Source organism: Bactrocera dorsalis, chromosome 1 (assembly GCF_023373825.1).
Source record: "Bactrocera dorsalis isolate Fly_Bdor chromosome 1, ASM2337382v1, whole genome shotgun sequence".
In the NCBI taxonomy this organism is placed as follows: Eukaryota; Metazoa; Arthropoda; class Insecta; order Diptera; family Tephritidae; genus Bactrocera; species Bactrocera dorsalis.
Genome location: NC_064303.1, coordinates 86,342,236 through 86,364,556, shown reverse-complemented (window position 1 = coordinate 86,364,556; position 22,321 = coordinate 86,342,236). Strand labels below are relative to the sequence as shown.

Here is a 22,321-nt window from a genome sequence, read left to right as displayed (position 1 = left end):
CCAAACATTTTATATTGCAGTATATGTGTATATATTTTTATTGCCTAATAAAATATATACGTATGTGCTACGGTTTGCTTTACGTACTTTCGGAGATGTACCGCAACGGCTGACCAATCGCTAACAGTAAATTTTAAACATTAAGTAAAATGCTTGGCAGCTCATGAGATATTAGGTTTGTTTCATAACTGCTAACTACTACAGCTAGTTAATTTTCTGCTGGAAAAGCATTTCTTAACCCAAAAATCCTTCAAGGCACAAATTGAGAGCGTTAGTAGCATGTTACAAGCCCCCCACATTTCTGTCAGTGGAATTTCTGCTAGCAGGAAAAACAAACTACCAAATGAAAAAACAGCTGTTAAAATACATGTGTTGAGAGGTTGAGGATTGCGTTTTTTCAATTCAATAATTTAGATTTATGGATTTCAGTGATTAAAAGCTAATTTATAATCCATCCATCATTTAAATTTTCCAACACTGTTTTTTTTATTGTTTTGAATTGTTAAAATAATAATTCTACTGATCAGTATTCAAGTGTTGATATGAAGCGATTATTAAAAATACCATTTCGATGTTTTTTGATAAATGTCTGCTAGTTCCTAGGGTCTACATTTTCGTTTCTTTAATTTACGTTATTTCGCTTCTTGTGGGATAACTCACATATTGTTCTTTCTGACAGCTAGCAGTTATGAAACAAACCTAAAATTTGTACACAAAATACAACTGTATAATAATGAACATGGTTTTTTAATATAGTGAAACAAATTATTTACCCAAAGACATTTCTTGACTTTTAATCAATATATACGCGTATATAAGCTAATTCTGGAATTCAAAGTCTTCTTGGGGAAATATCAAAGTAGCAGTTAACCACAACTAAAATTCATAAGATGCCCACTATTATTGCTTTGGATGGTAAGTAAACAAATTTGTTCTATGTATGATTTAAGTGGAAAGAGCAATAATAATTAATATTTCTTCAACAGTGTCATTGTCTATGCAACGTCAAATACCAAACCGAAGTGAAGAAAATGCACTTACTTACCATCAGTTAGCCGTCAAGGGTATATCACAATTGCTAGAACATTTGTCTGCCACATCGAAGTTGGAATATGTTTCACTAGTTGTATACTCCACAACATCCGAGGTAAAGGTAGATTTTACGCGTGATTATGACATTATTCGACAAGCTCTAAAGAAAATAGAACCTGGTGACAAACTGTGCCTCATAAGTATGTTGAAAAATGTTGCGAGCATATTGTCGACTAATTGGGGCTTTCAAAACTATTCTCAAGTTGTAGTGTTCACGGACTGTGGCTTAGGGTAAGTATTTAAATGGTTTCAAAATATTTAAGATTGTTACTAAAGCGTCTGTGTATAAACGTAACAGGTTTGGAAGTACTGCACTCAAGGGATTTTTCCACAGTTATGTCGACAAAGAAAATGAACCTCAGTTCGATTGGATAACTCAACTGAAGGCAGTTAAGTTAAATTTTGTGTGCATGGGAGTTCAAAGTGATTATTACTTCACGCGTTCTTTGCCAATATATCAACAGCTAATCGATTTCACAGGGCTTAAAGGTAATTTTATAAGATAACTTAAGATTTATTTTAAAATATATATATATTTTTTTTGGCGTAGGTCAACTTTATATGCCTAAAGCTGTGAAAGAGACTATGGAGGGTTCGGAAAATATAAGTGACAACAATAAGCCCTCAGGAAATGCTAACGTCAACACATCGACGCCCACAACGGGAACACATTCAAGCCATAAGAGTGAGCTTGGTCGTACTGCTATGTTCGATTTAATTGAAAGAGTTTGTGAGGCCAATTTTAAGCCTTATGAAGTTACGCTTAAAGCTGGTGGTTATTTCCGGTTGGAGTGTCCGGTTGTAATATGGCCCCGACCTGCGCCATATAAAACGGAGAATGGAGTGAAAACCGAATTAAAAATATCACAGAAAATAGAGATATGTGGGTTTTTGTCCCTTTCCGAAATTGGTTCACCCGTTTCCTTAAGCCGACATTTAATTATTCCTAAAGTGGATAGAGAAAAGCCAGCACGTCGTTCGTCTGAAAAATCAAGTTCCTCAAAATCTTCATCGAGTGGAAGCGCTGGTGCCACTGTAAAACCAACATTAGACGTAAACCAACCAAACTATGAGTACGAAAAATTAGAGCAGGAAATACGAGAATTCTATACAAAAGACATTAAAGAAGGCGATGAAAGCAGCGAAGATACTGAAACCAACGTTAATAAAACTGGCAGCGCGGCCTCAGCAAACACAGCTGAAAAAGAATCGATGTGCGTTTTGCTCCATGGCGCTTTGAAAGTTGAAAATCTAGCTGCATTGGTATTATTAAATGATAATTGGTATGGTTTTATCTATTCCTATGCGGATAGTAAGAAAAAATCTAATTTAATGTTGAACATTTTACCACCCGGTAATAATGTTATTCCCTGGTTGGGGGACCTGCAGTTATTGGGATTTGCTGAAGACTTATTGCCAGGCGAAACAAACGCCTTTCCTGTGAAGGCCGAAAAGCGTTCATATTCTCAAAGTTGTGTGGTGTGGATAAAACAAGTAAGTTTGCAGTCTGACGTGCAAAAAGTACTGCGACATGCAAAGAAAATGCCAGAGAAGACGCAGCACTTCTATAAGGAATTAAACCGCATACGACGCGCTGCACTATCCATTGGCTTTGTTGATCTGCTCGAAGCGATGGCGACACTCTTTGAAAAAGAGATTTCTCAACTTTCGGTGAGTACAAATCCAGAGTGCATCTTGCAATTGAAACATGCAGTACATGAGTTGAGAACTGAAGAAAGTCTAGATATAAAAACGTCTATTACACCATACCACAAATTCGTGCCCACGGGTGGTGGCAACGATAGTTCGCCTTCAGGTTTTATGTATTAAGTAATTAAAATACGAGCATTTCATGGCAAATGTCTTTTTATAATGTTAGTATAAGTTTATACATATGTACATTATGCATCTAAAATATATTACATACATTAAATATACAAGATGTGCAAATCCTCAAACGGCGAATTTAAGATGTGTATTTATATTTTTCAAGGATTTTTATAGCAATTTTTATTGGCTGCAGCATCAGGAGCATCAACAATTAATGTTACTTCATTCAAATCAATTTTTTTCAATTCACTATAAATTTCTTCACTTATCACATTATTCGGGTTCTAAAAATACCAAACAAAACATGTAAAGCGGCAGTGAAATTCGGGTGTAACCGAACATTTTATACTCTCGCAATTGGCGAAGATCAAAGATAGTTGTAGTTCGATTTTGCCTTTCATAATGTAAGATAGGTCTAAATTGTTTGTGAAGCCCCACTTTTAGTAGTTTTCAACATAACCGTTGTTATATGGGGAGTGACAGGAGTTATCACGAAAATTTCACCAAATTTTCAGACCGTCGGAAAAAACTCCCAATTTTTAAATTTTTAGAGAGCGGGGCCACAATACAATTTTTTAAACCACCGATGCCCTCGCTATGTGATTTGCTGTACCAAATCACAGATTTGAATATTAATGTAGAACTTAGTTATGGTTTATAGGTTTGCCATTAATTGCATTTTAAGGCTATCTGCAAGTTATCGCTTGCACAGACGGACGGACGGTCGGACAGACAGTCACTCGGAATTCCACTCGTCATCCTGTTCATTTATATATACATAACTCTATATACATATATATGTATGTACATACATATATCTCCATCGTTCAAAGTGATACAAACATCCGTTATGACAAGAAAACTATTATACTCTGTAGAAACATGTTGCGAAAGTATAAAAATTAAAAAAAAAATTGTTTATAAAATTACTACTCACGATTTTGGCGTATTTCCAGGATTCAAGAGCCTTAAATGTATTATTCATCTTGAGATTAGCCAATGCCAAGTAGCCCCAAACATCTGGTAAATGTATGCCAAAATTTGTACAAGACGAAAACTTTTCCTCCGCCGCTTGATATTTTCCTAACTATATTTTGAATTGTTAGTTGGTGAATTAGTGTATCCTGAAAATAATCTCAAATCCATTAAGGTACTTACTCGATAATAGGCCCTTCCAAGTTCATAAAACGCCTTCACGCGGCAACTACTGATTCTCGTGCATTGCCCATATGCGCTGATTGCTTTCTCATATTTGCCACGTTCAAGTAAATAGTTGGCATAACGCAAAATGCTCATTTGGAAAACTCCGATATCCTCCAGGTTTTCAGTGTTATGCAGAATTACAGCGTAACAGTCTTTGGCAGCAGATTTGTCGCCTAGATAATAATGCAAATGTCCATTGATATGTGATTGGAAAATTGTCTGAAAAACAAAAATAAGAGATTAAGTATGCAACAGTTGTTAGGACTTCTAAAGATTAGCCAGTTTAATTTTTTTGCTGTGTTCGTTTTTTATACCCTATTAATTTAGCGATGTCATAACAGGTATCAAAGGAATGTATATCCCCGAAACAAGTGGCTTCGACAGGGTTCTTCTATTCGGTGCGATACAACTGAAATACTAAATTTAACGTATTTTAATACAAATATTTATTCTTCCTTCAGGAGCCTTCAAAAAAGCCACTGAGCCAATAAAAGCATACAAACGCTTCCAATCAAATTTTTAATTTGTTATAAGTATCGGCCAAATGACCTTCAGTGCATTCAGCGAATTTTTGGTTTATCGATTTCGGCTGCCTACTGCGGAGGGATAACACTACACTGACGGCTCGAAATCATCGGAAGGCATTGGAGCGGACGTTGCGGGACCGCATGCCAAACTATCCATATCAGTGGAACGTTTTCTGAGCATCTTTCAAGCAGAGTCTTCGCTATAAAGCGGTAGCCGACAATGTGTTGAGGCCAACTAACTAACCCGCTTTGCGACATTATTTGGATGATGACTTCAGAACTATGCGTTGCGTAGAGGCTCCACACCATAAACGAGTTGCTCGGCACGGTGTAGAGATTGAGGAGATGAACGGCACTGGTAGCAGGCAGCAGTAATACGCCACACCGAGCTATTGGGAGGTTACAACCTCACAAGGCCGCGCTCTACACAAGGCACTGTAGGCTCAGGAAGCACTTGTCCAACATGATCATAGTCTCTTGCGCAAACTGCTGGTTTTGCGACAATGAACAGGAAACTCCAGAACACCTGATTCAGGATTGCCCAGAAATTTGTAGAAGCAGGCCAAGGCTCTAGGTTTCAGAGATCACATTGCCTCAGTCGCGACCAGCAAGCTCGTGGAATTATTCAAAGTGCTGGACCTTTGTGACTATATGTGATATACGAGATATTAGACCATAGGTCGCAGTGCAAAACCTCAATTATTTTTCATCTATCTATCTAATGATGCCGTTGATGAATGCTGGGTACTCAGATACGTTGTGAAGAATTTCTTTTGCGACCTCTAATCGTCATCAACAACGTTTTCTGTAATATAATCAGATCTTTCGGCACGAGTCTAGCATTGACACGTTTCATTCTCAAAACATTAAGCAAAATGTGTTGCCCTTAATGTTGCACATGAACATGAAAAAAGTTGTACTACTCTAGGAAAAAATTGGTTATCGATTTTGTTTGAGCGCGCAGTTTAAATGGACCAATCCGTGTCAAATTTGATCAGACATTACTCTTAATTTTTACTCGTAGTATGAATCCCTTTCATCAACCCGATTTGTTTTTCATATTATCATATATTTACGTAACCACCCATCTATCTCAATCTACTATTACGCGAACAAATCTAATATAACGGGTGGGCCATATAAAATTTTAAATTTAAAGATAGTGCGTAAAAGATTGAGTGTAGCGTTTGCTGTATGGCACGTAGCGCCGTCCTGCTGAAACCAAATGTTGTCCAAGTCTTCCTCTTCAATTTGCTTGAAGAAAAATTCGGTTCGGTTCGCGATATCGCTCACCATTGATGGTTACGGCGGTTCCTTCTTCATTTTCGAAGAAAAATGGGCCGATGATTCCACCAGACCATTGCATTGGCTTCTCGACGATTACGTGCGGATTTTCTGTGCCCTAAATGCGACAATTCTGCTTGTTAACGTAACCATCGAGGTGGAAATGAGCCTCGTCCGAAAAGATGATTTTTCGGTAAAATTGACCATCCTCGGTCAAACGATCTTCTGCCCAATTTGCGAACTGTAGACGGCTTTTTTTTCTAGTAAATAGCGACCCATTTCGTAAATTTTAGACTTTTTACTGAATATCTGTCACTTTCCGAATGGTATTTGACGTTTCCAATGTCGAAATATAGATAATTCAAATTTAAAACGTTAGATGACCCACCCTATAATTTTTACGAATCTAAAGTTCTCTCTCTGTCCACTTACCGTTTGGAACCCTTGAAATGTTCGCATTGAATGTGTGTCCGTTATTTCTCGAAGTAGAATTTGTAAAGTGATCGTAACGAAATACTTCTCCGCTTCCGTGCATTCAATTAAAATTTGTCCAAAAATTATTTGTGCAAACTTATACAATCCTAGTTCTAAGAATTCTTGAACGACTTTGTAAAATTCCGTTGTTCTTTTAGATGTAAACTCAAGACTTTGCTTGCAATAGAGATCCCAAAGGGTTAACGGCAATTGAGTATTTCTGGTAAACTCTTTTTTCAAATTCTCAAATTTCCAGCGAGTATAACTCATGCCTGGCACATAGCCACATTCGCTGTATATACAGTATAAGAGAATCCACGTTGAAGATTCCTTTGGAAATCGACTTGAGTAGGTTTCCAACGCACGAAGTAAATATTGAAGACCTTCGTTATAGCTAGTTTCAGTCAGCAATGTTTGTATGTAGGAAATGTAAATATCAAAGAGACCACTGCAAATCAACAGAAAGTGAAGAGAACCGTTAACAGCTGTAAATAACTAAAACAATAACTATGTATAGTTAATATTTAATATGTTTGTATTAGGAGAATACCGTAGCAAATAACCTCTAAATATATTTTTGCTACTTTGGAATACAAATGTTATGAACCAATAATCCCAGTGAAACCGTTGTGGTTGTAGTAGTGTAAAGCATAGGGCTAATATGTAATATAAAAGCCTCAGTCTTCAACAATTAATTCCTTGTATTGTGATTTGAAGTTTCTTGAGGTTTTTAAGAGCAAGGAAATTTCACCATATGTGACCTGGTCTGCGAAAAGGGGGCTTAGGTGTCAAAAAATCAATTTTCACTTTTTAGTTGATTCGGATGGAAGATGAGATGCTTTTTCACGTGATAGAAAACTATTTTTCGCACGTTAGCTCCCTTTTCGTAGACCAGGTCACATATAATGGATGAAATAGGTTCAAAAAACTCGAATCAAAAAAGCGTTGTGGGATTTTTGGAAACTAGTGTAAGACTTCTTCAAAATATTTGTGGACATACAGGTGAGCTTTTGAAATCACTCAGGTGCAAAAGTATTTTTACTCACTCACGATAGTCTCCAAAGCTGAATCTTTGCTCCAGCGGTTTTCGAAGATGTTCCCTAGCTTCCTCGAAATTCTGCTTCTCCATGTTGTATAAGAATTTGTAGCCTTCTACGTGAAACTCAGGGGTTTCCAGTTTTTCCAGCTGCAATTAAATAACCATAACAAGCTTACAAAATTAAAAAAACCAAAAGCGATTGATTTTCTATTATATCAAATACAATTTAAGGAGCACACCCAACTCCATCAGTTTGTCTTGAATTTGATGCAGAAGTTACTTGAAGACAAAATATTTGATCACATAAAACTTTTTCTGCATGCTTTGTACATATAGGGTTTGTCCGGAAAGTAATAGGACTGATTTTCTTCCGCCGCGACTGTACTTCGGAGTGTGCGTGCACCGACTCGATTCGGTAGAGGGCGTTCTAGCTAATGAACGAGCGACTGGTCAGTTTTCACCGATCAACAATATTTTCGCGCGGCGTGTTCTGTGCTTGCAAGACAAAAATGCAGCGTTTGTTAGAGCAGAGGTACGCGATTAAATTCTGTGTGAAACTCGGTAAGTCTGCGACAGAGACGATCAAGCAGGCTTACCCAAATGTTGTTTTAGCAAGAATTGTTGTGTTTCGGTGCCACCAGGCCTTTTTGGAGGGTCGGAAAGAGATCGCTGATGAAGACCGTGCTGGAAGACCTGCAACTTCGACAAACACCGACAATGTGACCCGTGTTTTGAACTCAGACCGTCGACTAAATATTCGTTTAATTGCCCAGATGTTGAATTTATCAATATCTATGGTTCAGGACATTGTGACGGAGCACTTGAACATGCGCAAGGTGTGCGCGAAGATGGTCCCAAAAGTGCTCACTAACGACCAGAAATTACGGCGAGTGGAAGTGTACCGAGAAAATTTGAACATGTGTGAAAGAGACCCCCAATTTTTGAATAACAAGGACGAGTCATGGATCTTTGAGTATGATCCCCAGACAAAGAGGCAATCTTCCTTTTCTTTTGAGACAACAAAGGGAATCCATGTAGCATGCACCTCGGCTATCAAGGCTATTCCAGAGAATGCCTTCCGCGACGCCTTTAAAGCTTGGAAATTGCGCTGGCAGCTTTGAAAGTTTTTAAAGAATTGTAACGATTGGTTCAATACATTTTTTTAAATCGTCTCAGTCCTATTACTTTCCGGACAAACCCTGTACATATTATATATACATAAGTATATACGTGGTGAAAGAGCTCTATTTAGCACCGTTAGAGAGCTCGTTTAACTCGAAAAATATTTACTATGTTTTCTAAAAATGTTTGTAAATATAACACAGAATAGAGTATATTAAGTTGGCCTTGAAGTTTGTAACACACAGAAGGAAACACGGAGACCCTATAAAATATATACATACATACAAGATCCGACAATCCAAGTGTAACCAATTGTGTGAAAATAATCATAAATTCAGGACCAATTCACTTTTGCTCGATATGACCACCTTTTGCCTTAAGGCCTTGAGACGGTCAAAAAACGAATCGCAAGCTGCCCGAATGTGACTTGCCGGTATTTTGGCCCACTCACGGACAATGGCTTTCTTCAAAGTAGCAACCAGAACACTTTCCCGATAATATGTCGCATTTACTTTGACGCCAGGCTCGTTGAAAACGATTGGAGGGCGCCCATCTGCGGCGACAGCGGCCCAAACCAATGTTCGCTCTCTCAAGTCTTACTTGTTGCTGCTTCGTTGTGAGATCATGTGATTCCAGTGCGACAGCAATGATCAGCAAGACGAGCTGAGTCGGTTTAGCCATGTCCGTCTGTATGTCCTCTCGTCTGTCTGTATATACACTAACTAGTCCCTTAGTTTTTGAGATATCGATTTGAAATTTTGCACTCGTTCTTTTTTTCCTCAAGAAGTTACGCATTTGCCAGATCGGCGGTTCACTACAGCATATAGCTGTCATACATACTGAACGACCGAAATCATGTCTTTGTACGGAAAACTTTTATATTTGACGAGATATAGTCACGAAATTTGGAATGGATTGTCTGGCAGTGAACGAGGGCAAGACGAAATATCTCATGCCTCAAACAAACAGTTGTCGCACTCGCGATTAGGCACCCACATCACTGTTAACGGTCATAACTTCAAAGTCGTTGATAATTTCGTCTATCTTGGAACCAGCGTTAACAGCAACAACAATGTCTGCCTCGAAATCCAACGCAGAATAACTCTGGGCGACCGGTGCTAGTTCGACTGAATAGGCAATTGAGAAGTAAAGTCCTCTCTCGACAAAATTAAGACCAAACACTACAAGTCACTCATCATCCCCGTCCTGATATATGGTGCAGAGGCATGGACGATGAAAAGAAAGAATGATTTTCGCACTGTTGTAAACTCAGCCTAAGCCAATAAAGAAGAAGAACGGTGCAGTCTCCGAAGAAATGATTTGGATCGGATCCTTGTAGTATGTAGCTGTCATACAAAATGACCGATTAAAATCAAGTTCTTGTGAGGAATATACTGTATTTGTGAAGTATTTCATAGTTTCGAGGCAACGGAAGTGACTGTTTTTTTTATTTTGAGTTCCCCAAAGTCGCCTTCTTTCAGCTGTCATACTAATTTTGCCCTTTAGTCATTCCTAGTAGTTATCGCACCTGATGTGTGTGCATACGAGAAAGTAATAATTTTATAAATAGTCAAATAACACCCCATACAACTAGTCAAACACAACTGATCCATCGGCAATGTACTTAATAAGTACTTAATAGCTGTATAAAGTAATGGAGCAAACAGTGAAAATAGTACTTACATGTATATGGCTTTTTGACTGACCTTTGTTTTATATATATTCGCCAAATTTTCCGCACCAACTTCATTCAAGACTTTTATTATACTCATGTATAAAGCTATTTTTTGCATATGGAGACCGGCTTCGAGCGGGGTTTGGGGTTTTTGAGTTTTTTGCAAAATTTCAAAACATCTTTTTTCCAAATTTTTGTAGACGAACGTCATCAGATTCTAAAAACAATAAACATAACATAATTTTTTGGCGTAAATAAGCGTTTAAGAGAGCCTACCGCGAATTCTGTACTATTCTTGGTTGGCACACGAATATTGAAATCGCAAGCAATCAATTTCATAATTTTTTGAGTTAACTCATTCTTTTGACAACATAGGAACCCCTTTGAATCTTCGATTTGTTGTATCTCCTTTCTTATTATGTAATCAATAAGGGTGTGCATCTGCGCATCAAAATGTTTGTAGTTCTCTTCGCAAATGTCCACTTTGACTTTTTCTGGAATTATTTCTGCCGCAGAAGTTTTAGGTGCACAAGTTTTCATTTCCTCAGGTGTTAAGTGTTTTCTAAAAATATCGCGTGTCATTTGGCATTCCGTTATGGGCTGCAATATGCAGATATTTACGATCCCAAATGTGATTTTGCCCTCCTCATGATAGGGATTTATAGGAATTTCGTCGTTAGAAAAGGTCGTCACTTTGACAGGTTCCAAATGTACGGCGAAACGACAGGAATTTACTATTAGGAATAGATACATACATACATATATGTATACATATATGTGTGTGTATGTTAAAACGGAGAAATATTAAAATTTTACTCTAAAGTATGATGCTTCGTCGGAATGAGAAAGTGTGTGTGACAAATTCAAATTGCGTTTATACTATACTTTCGTTCAAAGGAAATGTTTAGGTATTCTTTCTAAAACCAAATTAAAAAATATCAAAATATTATACATATCAAATTCCATTACGTGATGTTCTCGGAATCTACGCACTCGTAATATGTGTTTATGGTGAGAAGAATCATTTTTTCCCATTTTATATGAAATATCCTTCGAAATCGACCATTTTATAGTGGTGTTTCACACATGGACTCTTTCGGCGCCCAAACCGTTTTTTTGTTGGAAGAAAAGACGAAAAGACTTGGCACTCTTTGACTACTTTCAAATGAGGACTCTCTTCGTCGCTCAAACGGAGTTTTTTGTAGGTGAGAGAACGATGAGAAAAGACAAATTCCTTTCCGTTTCTTTTCTTTAATTTTGAAATTCTTCCCATGCACTCGAATTCAACTTCATATTCACAATATGTTTATTAATAATTTTAATTATATTATCTTTTTTTTGTATGTAAAATAAGCAATTAAGCGTAATAAAGGGTGATCCATTTCGAGGTTTCCCTACTTTTCTAAAGAAAAAACACAGAAACTTCATATTTAATGGGGAATATTTATTACCTATCGTTGAGAACAATTTTTGATGACTTTACATATCCCCACAGGAAAAGTCTAACGGTGTGATATCTCACGATCTTTGTGGCCAATCGATCTGCCCAAAACGTGAAATTATGTGCTTACCGAAGTGTTCTCGCAATGTGTGGAAAGTGGCACCGTTTTCTTGAAACCAAATGTCGCCGATATCACGAGCTTCAATTTCAGGACTCAAATAGTCGATTATCATAGCGGTGATGTTCACACCGGCATCATTTTTGAAGAATTCTCCAACAAACCACACCAAAGCGTTTTTTTTTATAAAATAGCGTGGTTTTTTGTCCCAATTGCGGCAATTTTGCTTGTTTACATATCCACAGATATGAATCTCATTGCTGAACAAAATTTGGCTCAAAAACGTCTTAGCGAAGCGAAATCGCTTGGGAGGTCGAACGGCTTCAGTTCTTGCACATGCTGTGTTTTCTACGCTTTTAATTTAAGATCTCGACGTAAAATACGTCAAGCCAGTCCAAGTTACTGCAAACAGCGCCGAATCTGTACATTCTCAGCTACGGCTGCTTTATTTTCTTCACTGCGTGCTGGACGTGGTCTTTACGGTCGAATATTATCCAATTATCATTGCTGCTGCTCAAGATGGGTGATGATGTTGCGAATAGTAAGCTCAAAATAACATAACAGCTTGACACGACTCATGCGTGATCTTTCAAAACTAGGCTATTGAAAAAAGGGCATCTACTTGGGTCACCCGTTTTAATACAAATATTTTAGGAAAGGAATAGGAAGAAGCCGTAAACAAAGCGTACAAGAATTTGAGAGTGAGATATGAAAGGGAATACAGGAAAAGGGTCGACTAATGCGATAAAAGAATTTGTGTGTGAACAGGGTCGTATACATAGCAAGCATTTGGGCTAAAATTGACTATGACAAGGAATACTTAAATTTTTTTGTAAAAGTAAGTTGGTAGCAGGGCGAATTGAAAGTTTAAAATTATTATAAGTGCTCCGAAATTGTCAAAATATTTTCTAGTGGGTGTAAATTAAATACTTTACTCACCATCTGGATATAAAAATATTGATAGATCTATACTGCCCCTTAAGAGAATAGAGTCTGGTTTAGCGCGGTCATACACCTCTATTATAAGTTCCTGTTCGTCGTAAACAATCACTGCTTCCAATATATTATTTAAAACTTCATCCAAGATGTAGCGACGTAGCAAATTACAAATTAATGCTTCTTCTCTAGCCATAGATATACTATCAAAATTGAAATCTATACCCTCTGTACACAATAAATCACTGAATATTTTATGAAGAGAAATACCACAATCCGTTGATTGACCCAAGTTGTGTGATTCATCCATAGAAATACTGGCCCAGCGATATGTGGTATCTTGGTCAATGATTAGACCTCTGTCCAAATAATTAAAGGTACATATTTTTGTCGTATCGAATTCGTTCAATTCATTCGGAAATTTGGAGCGAAATGATAAGCTTACTCCCAAGCTCTGAGCTATATCCATTATGTCAGAGCTCGCATTATATATGGATTCGATTGTTATGAAGACCATGTTATTAAAATCTTCATATCTCATTAATGGCAGTAGAGAATACACATGCCAGACGGTTTTACAAGTTCCCATTTCCAAATCAATATGTTCAAATGATGTTGGGTACAATAAAATTTCGGTACTAACTACGGTGCGCTTATTTGTGAAAAAATGTATCAAATCAATTTGCCCCTGGGCAATTGTTTTTTCGGTAGCGTCATTTTCCTCTTCTGAAACTACCGTTAAAATAATAGCGACCGGCTCATCACTAAACGCATTAGCTACATCCATATTGTATTGTTCGATCGGTATGGCGAAGGCGCTTAATCTAGTGTTTTCATCCAACTCCTTTTCGTCGGCATAATTTGTATTATTGTGGCGCAAACTAATGAAGAATCTTTTTTTATCAGCATACGGAACATTTATGATGTCTTGAAGTTGTAAATACATAAACACTTTATGTGATCCCGTCTTTTCAATACTCGATTCCGGCACAATTTCTTGTTCCGCTATTGGGCTCGATTCCACTGACTGATATGGAGTTTTTGATTTACCCTTTTTCGATGCGCGTTTCTTTAAGACTTCCTGATATCGCAACAGCTCCTTGTCGCTAAGGATACTAACCATCTTAATTCTATATTGTGAACTTGATGCCATTTTGCCTGTTTTCCCTTACTATAATGGTTAACTTAATAAAAAAATATATTTTACCGAATTAATGTTCGGTATTTGCTAATTTGTATATATTTTTTTCTTTTAATGTTTCATTCATAGCATACTTCATGTTTGTTTTGTTTTGTAAAGAGTGTTTCCGTTTATCTAAAATTTAAGCGCTTGATCATGCCGAAGCTGTAAGCTTCCCATTTCGTATTGGCTTTTGTGATCCCCTCGAACTGTTTGTTTAGTTTCTCACCATCAATAGTGTGAAGTGGACTAACCGATGGCTTTAAATTCGGTCAAATATTAATTGAGTGTATAATCATCGTGTAAAATGCATGTGATATCCATTCTTCCTCAATTCCTACTGTTTTCGACGGATGGTCTCACACAAGCGCCTCAATATGGCCAAATAGAATTCCTTATTGATCTGTTTTGTAGAGCTAAAGCTCTCTTACCATCTTACTAACATTTGTCTGACGATTTTCAAGCACCATATCTTTAATTTTTTTGTTTTTTTTTATCAGTTGAATAGGTCGAAGGTCTTCCTACCAACTTAGCAATATACCTTTTTATACTCTTGCAACCAGTTGCTACAGAGTATTATAGTTTTGTTCACCTAAAGTGAGTTCCTTAGTACAAAAACAAAATTCGAGTACGTAGATGGGTGTAATCGGACCATTGCCACGCCCACAAATCACCATTAACCGAAAACATATAACCAAGCACTAAATTAATATATAAAGTTGTAATTTTGTACAAGGATCGCAGTACCTGTGGGCAAAATCTTTTGAAAAGTAGGCGTGACCATGCTCTCTTATAATTTCTGTGCACATATCTCCTTAACTACTAAAGCTACAAGAACCAAATTTTCTAAGAGAAAATATTAGAAGAATTTCCACCGACAGTTTGAAAATGGATGAAATCGGAGGAAAATTCTGTTCACTCCCCATATAATGGTACTGTTAAAAACTACTAAAAGCGCGATAAATCAATAACTAAATATGCCAGAGATATAAAATTTTACTTCCGAAATGAGAATTGGTGTGAAAATTGGACAATTGGCCACCCACTTTTTGATGAAATCCCATCCCATATCTCGGGACCCGACCAACCGATTTTAGTACGTGGCATACATTCAATCAATAATTCCCTTAGCCCCCACATACTTAATATAAAGATTTTCGAACTTTCGGGTGACTTTGTACCACATATATGTAGGTATCTGCCAATTTGTGAGTTATCCCAATGAAACTAAGAGAACATGTTTTACTTATAAAAGTATATCTTTGTGCCTAAAATGCTCCATATGATTGGTTTTACACCTTAAAGTATTTCTTGGCTTTGATTCTTACAAGTAGCAAGAGTATGAAATGTTCGGTTGCACCCGAAGTTAGTCCTTCTTTACTTGGTTTTGAAATATCATTTATCCGGAGAATTTTATTACGATTTTCGGCTGTCATGTCGCTGTCGGCGGTCATGACTGCAAACCAGTTGCAGCAACATCTTGACAATGTCAAAATCCATATGGTGTAGAGATTAAAGACTACCCACCTGGTTCGGCTTACCATTCTGAATTATAGCAAGAAACCTTTGCTAGTAGCAATCGTCGTTCAACACTGCAGTAAAAAATTTCAGAGAATATTTCTATTGTAGAAAAGTTTTTTATACGAGGAAATATTAAACACAATAAATTACAAAATGAAAATGTAAATACAATATAATGAAAATCTTCTTCTACGACGTTAATGTCATGCATGGAATTACAGGGGGTTTATCAACATAGAGCACAACATCATAGATATCAACATTTCTCAAATCCTCTTGAAGGTCTCTGCTGAATTCAATATCGGGATGCTAAAGGCAAATTAATAACCTTTTATTTAGCTCGGAACATTACATTCTGTATAGTTAAGCTACTTACAATTTTGGCATATTTCCAAAACTCGAGGGCTTTGAAGTTTCTCTTCAACAAAAGATTGATCAACGCTAGATAACCCCACACATCCGGTATATGAATTTTAAAATTTGTACAAGTGGCCAATTCGCGTTCCGCATCATCAAGCTTATTCAACTGGAAAAAGGTTATAAATATACCTAAGTATACTATATAATTCATATATATAAGGTCTAGTAAAAGGAAACATTATTTTTGCATTTAATGTTTTTTTTTTTAGTTTAGTTAGAATTAACCGCTTGAGGTGAAATATGCACGGTTTCGATAACTTGTTGTAATTTTAAAGGTAATTTTTTAATAATGACACTTGTCGGTTTTCATAACCTTCTCTTTACGAGTATTTTCCACCAGTAAGACCATTCGGTATATACCGGATCAGGTAATAATCACTTGAAGCCGAGTCCAAACAAGGTGGATGCATAAGGATCTTCCAACCAAAATCCCGTAGCTTCTGAAGGGCCACTATCGATGAGTGTGACCCGGAAATATCCTGAAGTTACCCAATTAGTCTTCTATTGGATTGGCCAAAGATGCCCACTTCTGGACGATTGCGTACTTTACACGATCCAGTTGTTAGCATAACAAGTCCAAATCAAGAGTTTTGGAGGAGTAGTTGATTATCTGCCAATCCCACCAAACGCGTTGATAACGCTTCCTGACACTCAATCCAATTTCAATTCGACCACGACCGTTTTTACATGGCGTTGTCGTAAATGATCCACTTTTATTACCAGTAACCATCTGCTTCAAGAAGGAATTGATTTTGTTGCAATTCAGCAGCGTTCCGCAGATAGAAATTTGGTCCATGAGGTTTTTTGCATTAACTCTGTAGCATTCAAGCTTCGAGCTTATTTTCCCGATTTACACAACACACGCATTTATGCCCAGCTCGGCTATGAGCGTCCATTTTGCGAACACGCTGAGACGTTTTTTCAGTGGGTACTTACCATATACAACGCGAGATACAGATTACCAAAGTTATCGATTGGAAAAATAATTGATTTGCTTTTACTAGACCTAATATATGTATATATAATACATATACATATACATATACGTATATACATATATACACACTATATATAATTTAACTTACTTTGAATAAAGCTTTGGCCATGTAAAATTTGGCAATAAGTTCGGTGTCATCACTGTCGCATTTTTGAAATGCCTCCACGGCCTCTTGATAATTCCCTATCTTCAGCATGTGGAAGCCGTAACGCAGCAAGGCCAACAAATAATGGCTGCTTGATATTTCATGGTCATTCATTAATAGTTTCCAATAGTTTTGTATTGCATAATCAATAGCGCCTCGACTGTACTCCAGATGACCATTTATGTTTGTTATGAAATACTTTTCCAGTGGTTTGGTAACCGGAAACGTTTTTGGCTGATAATTGGTAAGGACTTCGTTCGAGAGTATCTTCAGTGTGGTGAGTGTAAGGTACCGTTCAAACGGTTGGCATGACATTTCCAATTCTTTGAAAACGAATACAGCGAATTTGTATAATCCCAAACTGGTCAGGATTGTAAACACTTTAAGGAATAATGTTTCCTTAACCGTAATTGGCGCCTTTATTTCATATGGATTCATTAACATAAAACGAGACGCTGGCATTAATGGTAGTTTTGGTTCCACCTCTAATTCTATTTGTTCATATTTCCAGCGGGTGTAATTAGTTCCTGGCAAATAACTACAATATTTGAAAATACAATGCAGCAAAACCCAGTAACAGAGTTCGTTTGGAAAGGCAATAACCTCTTCCCGAAGACTGACGATCAAATTTTCCATGGCTTGATTAAATGTCGTTTCATTAGCCAAAGTTTCCACATAATTTATATATATTTTAATCAGTTCTCTGTGATTTGAAACAAACATGTATTAAAATTTAAAATTATTCTTAATAGCCAAAATTTCGTAAAGATATATTTTCAAATGAAAAATATTTCCATAAAAACACTTTATTCCGATCTTTCAGACAGTATGCCAGCTACATGCTACAGCGGTCCAATATGGGCCGTTCCGAGAAATGAGCACTTTTTTGATGAGAAAAGGACTGTTGCGAAATTTCAGATCGATATCTTAAAAGCTGAAAGACTAGTTCGTATATATACAGTCGGACATTGCAAAATCGATTTAGCTCGTCATGCTAATTTTTATATATGTACATATGTATACTTTATAGGATCTCGGACGTTTTCTTTTGGGTGCTACAAAAATCGGTGCAAACTTAATATACCCTGTTCAGGATATAACTCTGTCATGAAAATGGTTTATCAACTCTTTGTTGAAGGTTCAAACAGAGTGGCCGCAAGTAATAAAAATTTAGGTAGATATGCACATGAACTTACGTAAAGTTGAGACCCAGTTCAAATTGTTTATTACTCGGGAGCGAATAATATTTCTTGGCGTTTTCAAAGTCTAGTTTTTCCACATCCATTACAAGTTTAAAGAAGTTGAAAATAGTATCTCCCGCAGCCAATTTTTCAGCCTATTAGAAATTTGATAACAAAAATCAGTTAGGGTCATTAAGAAAATCTATACGGATATATTACCTTGTCGCAAAGGATCTTAGCGAAATATTCTTCCCCAAGCACAGAAAAATACTGAGCAATCGAAAGGTAGTTAAGAATTCTATTGTCAATTTCAGTTTCAGGAAATGAAAACGTTGAAATATGATTTCTTAAATTTTCCAAAATATTATAAGTGGTTTGAACAGTTTCTTTGTACACAGTTGTCATGAGATTCTGAAAAACAAACAAATAATTTAATTGGATTCTACGTAAAATATTCTTAAATACATATATCATAAATAGCAATTGATAAACGAGACCAAATCTTTCCATAAATACACATAGTTATTTACATATTAATTTTCACCCCCGGCCTTACATTAAACATATCGGTCAGATTTCGGAATATTTCGATAAAATCTAGCGAGCACATTTGGCTTGTCATAATATAATTATGTAGATTAATAAAATACTTCAATATCTTTAAAAGAATTGAGCAAGTATACGTAGGTATTTTTGACTCTAAAATCCAGAGGAAACTTACATGGAACTCTATGACATCCTCTGTTGGTTTTTTGATATTAAAATCGCTGGAGATAAGCTTGAAAATCTGATTCGTTAAATTTTCCTTATGACAACATAATACCCCCTTAGCATCTTCCAGTTTCTTTATATCATTTTTCACGATATACAAAATTAATTTTTTTATTTCTTTCTCGAAAGTGTAATGAGCTTCCATGCGTGAACTTATAGTCTCATTGTACTTTGATAGAAACTTTGGTAGTTTTGTATCTTGCAAGGTGGTAAGTATGAACGATTCCGTCAGCGGTGTTGCAAAACATATGGAGATAATGGCAAAAGTGGGCTCCTCAAGCACTCGAATCGAACTAAGCTTGGCGGACGAGGGCTTTATGGAATGTTTAACAGGTTTGGTGTCGGTAGAGGACAGCTCTACCGCAAACCTTTTAGAGGTAACTGTAATAAAAAATATTTAAATGGCTAAAATTAAAAGTTATGTTTATGTTTTGTTGTTACTCGCCTTCTGGATAGAGCAAGATTGCTGGATCAATATGTCCTTTAACAATAATATCATCTGGGTTATCAATGTGGTACATTTCAATTAGTATTTGTTGCTCATCGAACGCTAAAACATCCTCTAAAATTCGAGCGAATTCTTCGGTGAGCACAAAACGGTGAGTTGCATTGCTGGATATTACGGAATTACTGAAATCAACGTTCTCGGCATGGATTTTTGTGTTTTCTTCATACACCAGATGACGAAATATATTGAAAGTATTAATGGAAAAATGGCAACAGATGCCAATGCAATCGAAGTTTTTAGGTTCAGCACTTCTCAAGTTTTCCCAACCTAGCAGTACATCAGTAGCCGTTACTAGTTGTTTGCTAAAGTGTTTGAATGTACAAAACTTTACTTTCTCGTACTGATTGTTTTCATTTGGAATTTTCGATTCGAAATAGAAATCGGCAACCAAATAATCTACATTTTCGGACAGATTTGGTTTAACATTGAATATGGACTCAAATGAGACATGCACCATATTGTGGAAAGTCATATCTTTTAGTAACGGTAGCAATGCGTACACCTCCCAAGCCGCAGTGCATGAAGAGAAGGACTCTTCCGAAATTGATATCTGATACAAAATGGTATAGAAAGTGGCAAGCTCACGCTTTTTGGTATAAAGCCTTAATAGGTCTATATGCCCCTGTGCAATTGGACGTAATTGCTCCTCATAGATTTCCGGTTCTTCGATTTCCTCTTCCACTTTTTCTTCAATGTCTGCCTTTAATTCTATACTTTTCGGTGTTCGTCTTCGTTGTCTTTTATTTTCTTTAACACTCTCTTTTCGCTTTACCTTTTCGTCCTCCAACGATCTCGTTCGCACGGACACCTCATCAGGTGGCACACGAACCATTACACGATTGTAAAGGGTTAGTAATAATGGATTATCACTTAATATATTTGCATCTTCAATGTTATCTTGTTCAACCATTAGACTAAATGTGGGCTTATATTCATCAAATATCGACAAGTCTATTATATTATCCGTTGGATAAACATCCACTAATTTGGTGAGTGTATTTTTTGCTTGACTCAGATGTATTTCAAGTTTCCCATCCATATTCGGCAGATTCTCTATCATCTTCAACTGTATGTAAAGAAATATGCGTTTTGGATGTGGCACAATTTCCACATTATTCTTGAAAAGATATGAAAAATATTTATTTCATGAAATCTTCGCAAAAATTACAATTTTACCTCAGACATTGACATTTTGCCGTTTTCGGAAATATCAACTTTTTCTCTATTAAAAAATGTATTAAATTGAGAATTGCTGCAAGTGTTGACTGAAAGTAGATTTGTTCGATGAGAAGTAATAAGAACTGAGTAGATTGTACCAGCAGATAAGTGTAAATATAAATTACCTCGCTACTGATACAATCAATAGGAAATAGGCTTGAGTCGATTTTAAAAAATTTGTTGAACCAATCGTTACAATTCTTTAAAAACTTTCAAAATAGGCTCCTTCTGCGTCCATGTAGCGCTGGCAGCGCGATTTCCGAGCATTGAAGGCGTCACGAAAGGCATTCTCCGGAATAGCCTTGAGAGCTGCGGTGCATGCTGCTTGGATTCCCTTTCATCGGCCTTTTCAGGCAAGGAAACAAAAAACAGTCCGGAGGCCACATCTGGGTTGTATGACGGCTACGGAAGCGTTGGTATGCCGACCTTGGTTAGGTAGCTGTTCATAAGAAAAGCGGTGTGAGCAAGGACGTTGTCGTGGTGCAACTTCCAATCGGCTGCGATGTCTTGTCGGACCCGATTGACCCTTCGTTTGAGTCTCTTGAGGACTTCCACGTAAAACTTGGCGTTGACGGTTTGTCCAGGAGGAACAAATTCATGGTTTTCATTTTGAATTGCTCATTCATCAGCGACCTCTATCCAGCACTCCGAAACACACCATTTCTTGCTAAAATAACATCTGGGTAAGACTGCTTGATCATATCAAACGTCTCTGTCGCAGATTTACCGAGTTTCACACAGAATTTAATCGCATACCTCTGCTTTAACTAACGCTGCATTTTTGGATTGCTCGTTCGTTAGCTAGGAACACCCTCTACCGAATTCAGTCGGTGAGCGCACGCTCCGAAGTACAGTCCAGACGGAAGAAAATCTGCCCTACTATTTTCCGGACAAACCCTGTAAAATATCTATTGATTACTTCCGCTTATTAAAAGAAGAATTTAAACATGTAGAGAAAGTAACGGTATTCAAAGGTAATACAAACAGAGGACAACGTGATGTGAATTTATAACGGGTGATTCACGTAGAGGTACTATTTTCAATAGCGTTTTTTGGGCAGATCACGTGTAAGTCGTGTCAAGTTGTCATGTCATTTTGGCTCAGAATTGTTTGGCATTTCATCATGAAAAGATTTACGCCTGAACAATATTTACAAATCGTTCAATTTTATTAAGAAAACTCACATTCTGATAATCGGCCTACTGAGCGTACTATACACAAGACCATTACCCTTTTTGAGACCCAGCATTCATTATTGGATAATATTCGATCGAAAAGACCACGTCCAGCACGCAGTGAAGAAAATAAAGAAAATATAGCAGCCGTAGCTGAGGCTATTTGATGACTGAAATTAAAGCAAGTGATCTCGGCGAAATTTGGTTTCAACAAGACGACACCACTTCCCACACATCGCATCAATCAATGGATTTATTGAGAGAACACTTCAGTGAGCAGATAATTTCACGTTTTGGGTCGGCCGATGAGCCACCAAGATCGTGTGATATCACACCGTCAAACTTTATCTTGTGGGGATACGAAAAGTTTAAAATCTATGCGGGCAATACCGCTTCCATTTGGGCCTTGGAGCAAAACTTCACGTGTGTCATTCGCCAGTTATCAGTTGAAATACTCGAACGAC

General features: G+C 37.0%; 3 protein-coding genes across 3 annotated transcripts; 1 reads left to right on the top strand and 2 right to left on the bottom strand.

Moving 5' to 3' along the window:
• Window positions 1-499: 499 nt before the first annotated feature.
• On the top strand, window positions 500-3,057 carry LOC105223886 (integrator complex subunit 14). The gene is made up of 4 exons (XM_011201770.4): window positions 500-915; window positions 987-1,323; window positions 1,391-1,581; window positions 1,643-3,057. Exons 1-4 carry the CDS (start codon window positions 891-893, stop codon window positions 2,920-2,922), a joined length of 1,833 nt encoding a protein of 610 aa, XP_011200072.2. The 5' UTR covers window positions 500-890; the 3' UTR covers window positions 2,923-3,057.
• LOC105223887 (uncharacterized) lies at window positions 2,949-14,001 on the bottom strand. The gene is made up of 8 exons (XM_049448110.1): window positions 12,745-14,001; window positions 10,523-10,980; window positions 10,278-10,463; window positions 7,457-7,596; window positions 6,369-6,858; window positions 4,081-4,344; window positions 3,860-4,009; window positions 2,949-3,206 (listed from the first exon to the last, which is right to left on the bottom strand). The coding sequence occupies exons 1-8, from the start codon at window positions 13,892-13,894 to the stop codon at window positions 3,081-3,083; spliced, it is 2,964 nt and encodes a 987-aa protein (XP_049304067.1). The 5' UTR covers window positions 13,895-14,001; the 3' UTR covers window positions 2,949-3,080.
• Window positions 14,002-15,556: 1,555 nt separating this feature from the next.
• On the bottom strand, window positions 15,557-20,734 carry LOC105223882 (uncharacterized). The gene is made up of 8 exons (XM_011201764.4): window positions 20,641-20,734; window positions 19,402-20,581; window positions 18,907-19,337; window positions 18,405-18,596; window positions 18,201-18,340; window positions 16,948-17,707; window positions 15,819-15,968; window positions 15,557-15,751 (listed from the first exon to the last, which is right to left on the bottom strand). Exons 1-8 carry the CDS (start codon window positions 20,653-20,655, stop codon window positions 15,632-15,634), a joined length of 2,988 nt encoding a protein of 995 aa, XP_011200066.2. The 5' UTR covers window positions 20,656-20,734; the 3' UTR covers window positions 15,557-15,631.
• Between the last annotated feature and the right edge of the window lie 1,587 nt (window positions 20,735-22,321).

Coding starts and splice junctions, on each gene's coding strand:
- LOC105223886 (XM_011201770.4), top strand. CDS start 891: ATGCCCACTATTATTGCTTTGGATG. Junction 1,324..1,390: donor TTCACGGACTGTGGCTTAGG/GTAAGTATTTAA, acceptor TAAACGTAACAG/GTTTGGAAGTACTGCACTCA. Junction 1,582..1,642: donor CGATTTCACAGGGCTTAAAG/GTAATTTTATAA, acceptor TTTTTGGCGTAG/GTCAACTTTATATGCCTAAA.
- LOC105223887 (XM_049448110.1), bottom strand. CDS start 13,894: ATGGCATCAAGTTCACAATATAGAATTAAGATGGTTAGTATCCTTAGC. Junction 4,010..4,080: donor TTGGAAGGGCCTATTATCGA/GTAAGTACCTTA, acceptor TTCAAAATATAG/TTAGGAAAATATCAAGCGGC. Junction 3,207..3,859: donor CCTGGAAATACGCCAAAATC/GTGAGTAGTAAT, acceptor TGGTATTTTTAG/AACCCGAATAATGTGATAAG.
- LOC105223882 (XM_011201764.4), bottom strand. Junction 18,341..18,404: donor CTAAGATCCTTTGCGACAAG/GTAATATATCCG, acceptor AATTTCTAATAG/GCTGAAAAATTGGCTGCGGG. Junction 15,752..15,818: donor TTTGGAAATATGCCAAAATT/GTAAGTAGCTTA, acceptor ATTTGCCTTTAG/CATCCCGATATTGAATTCAG.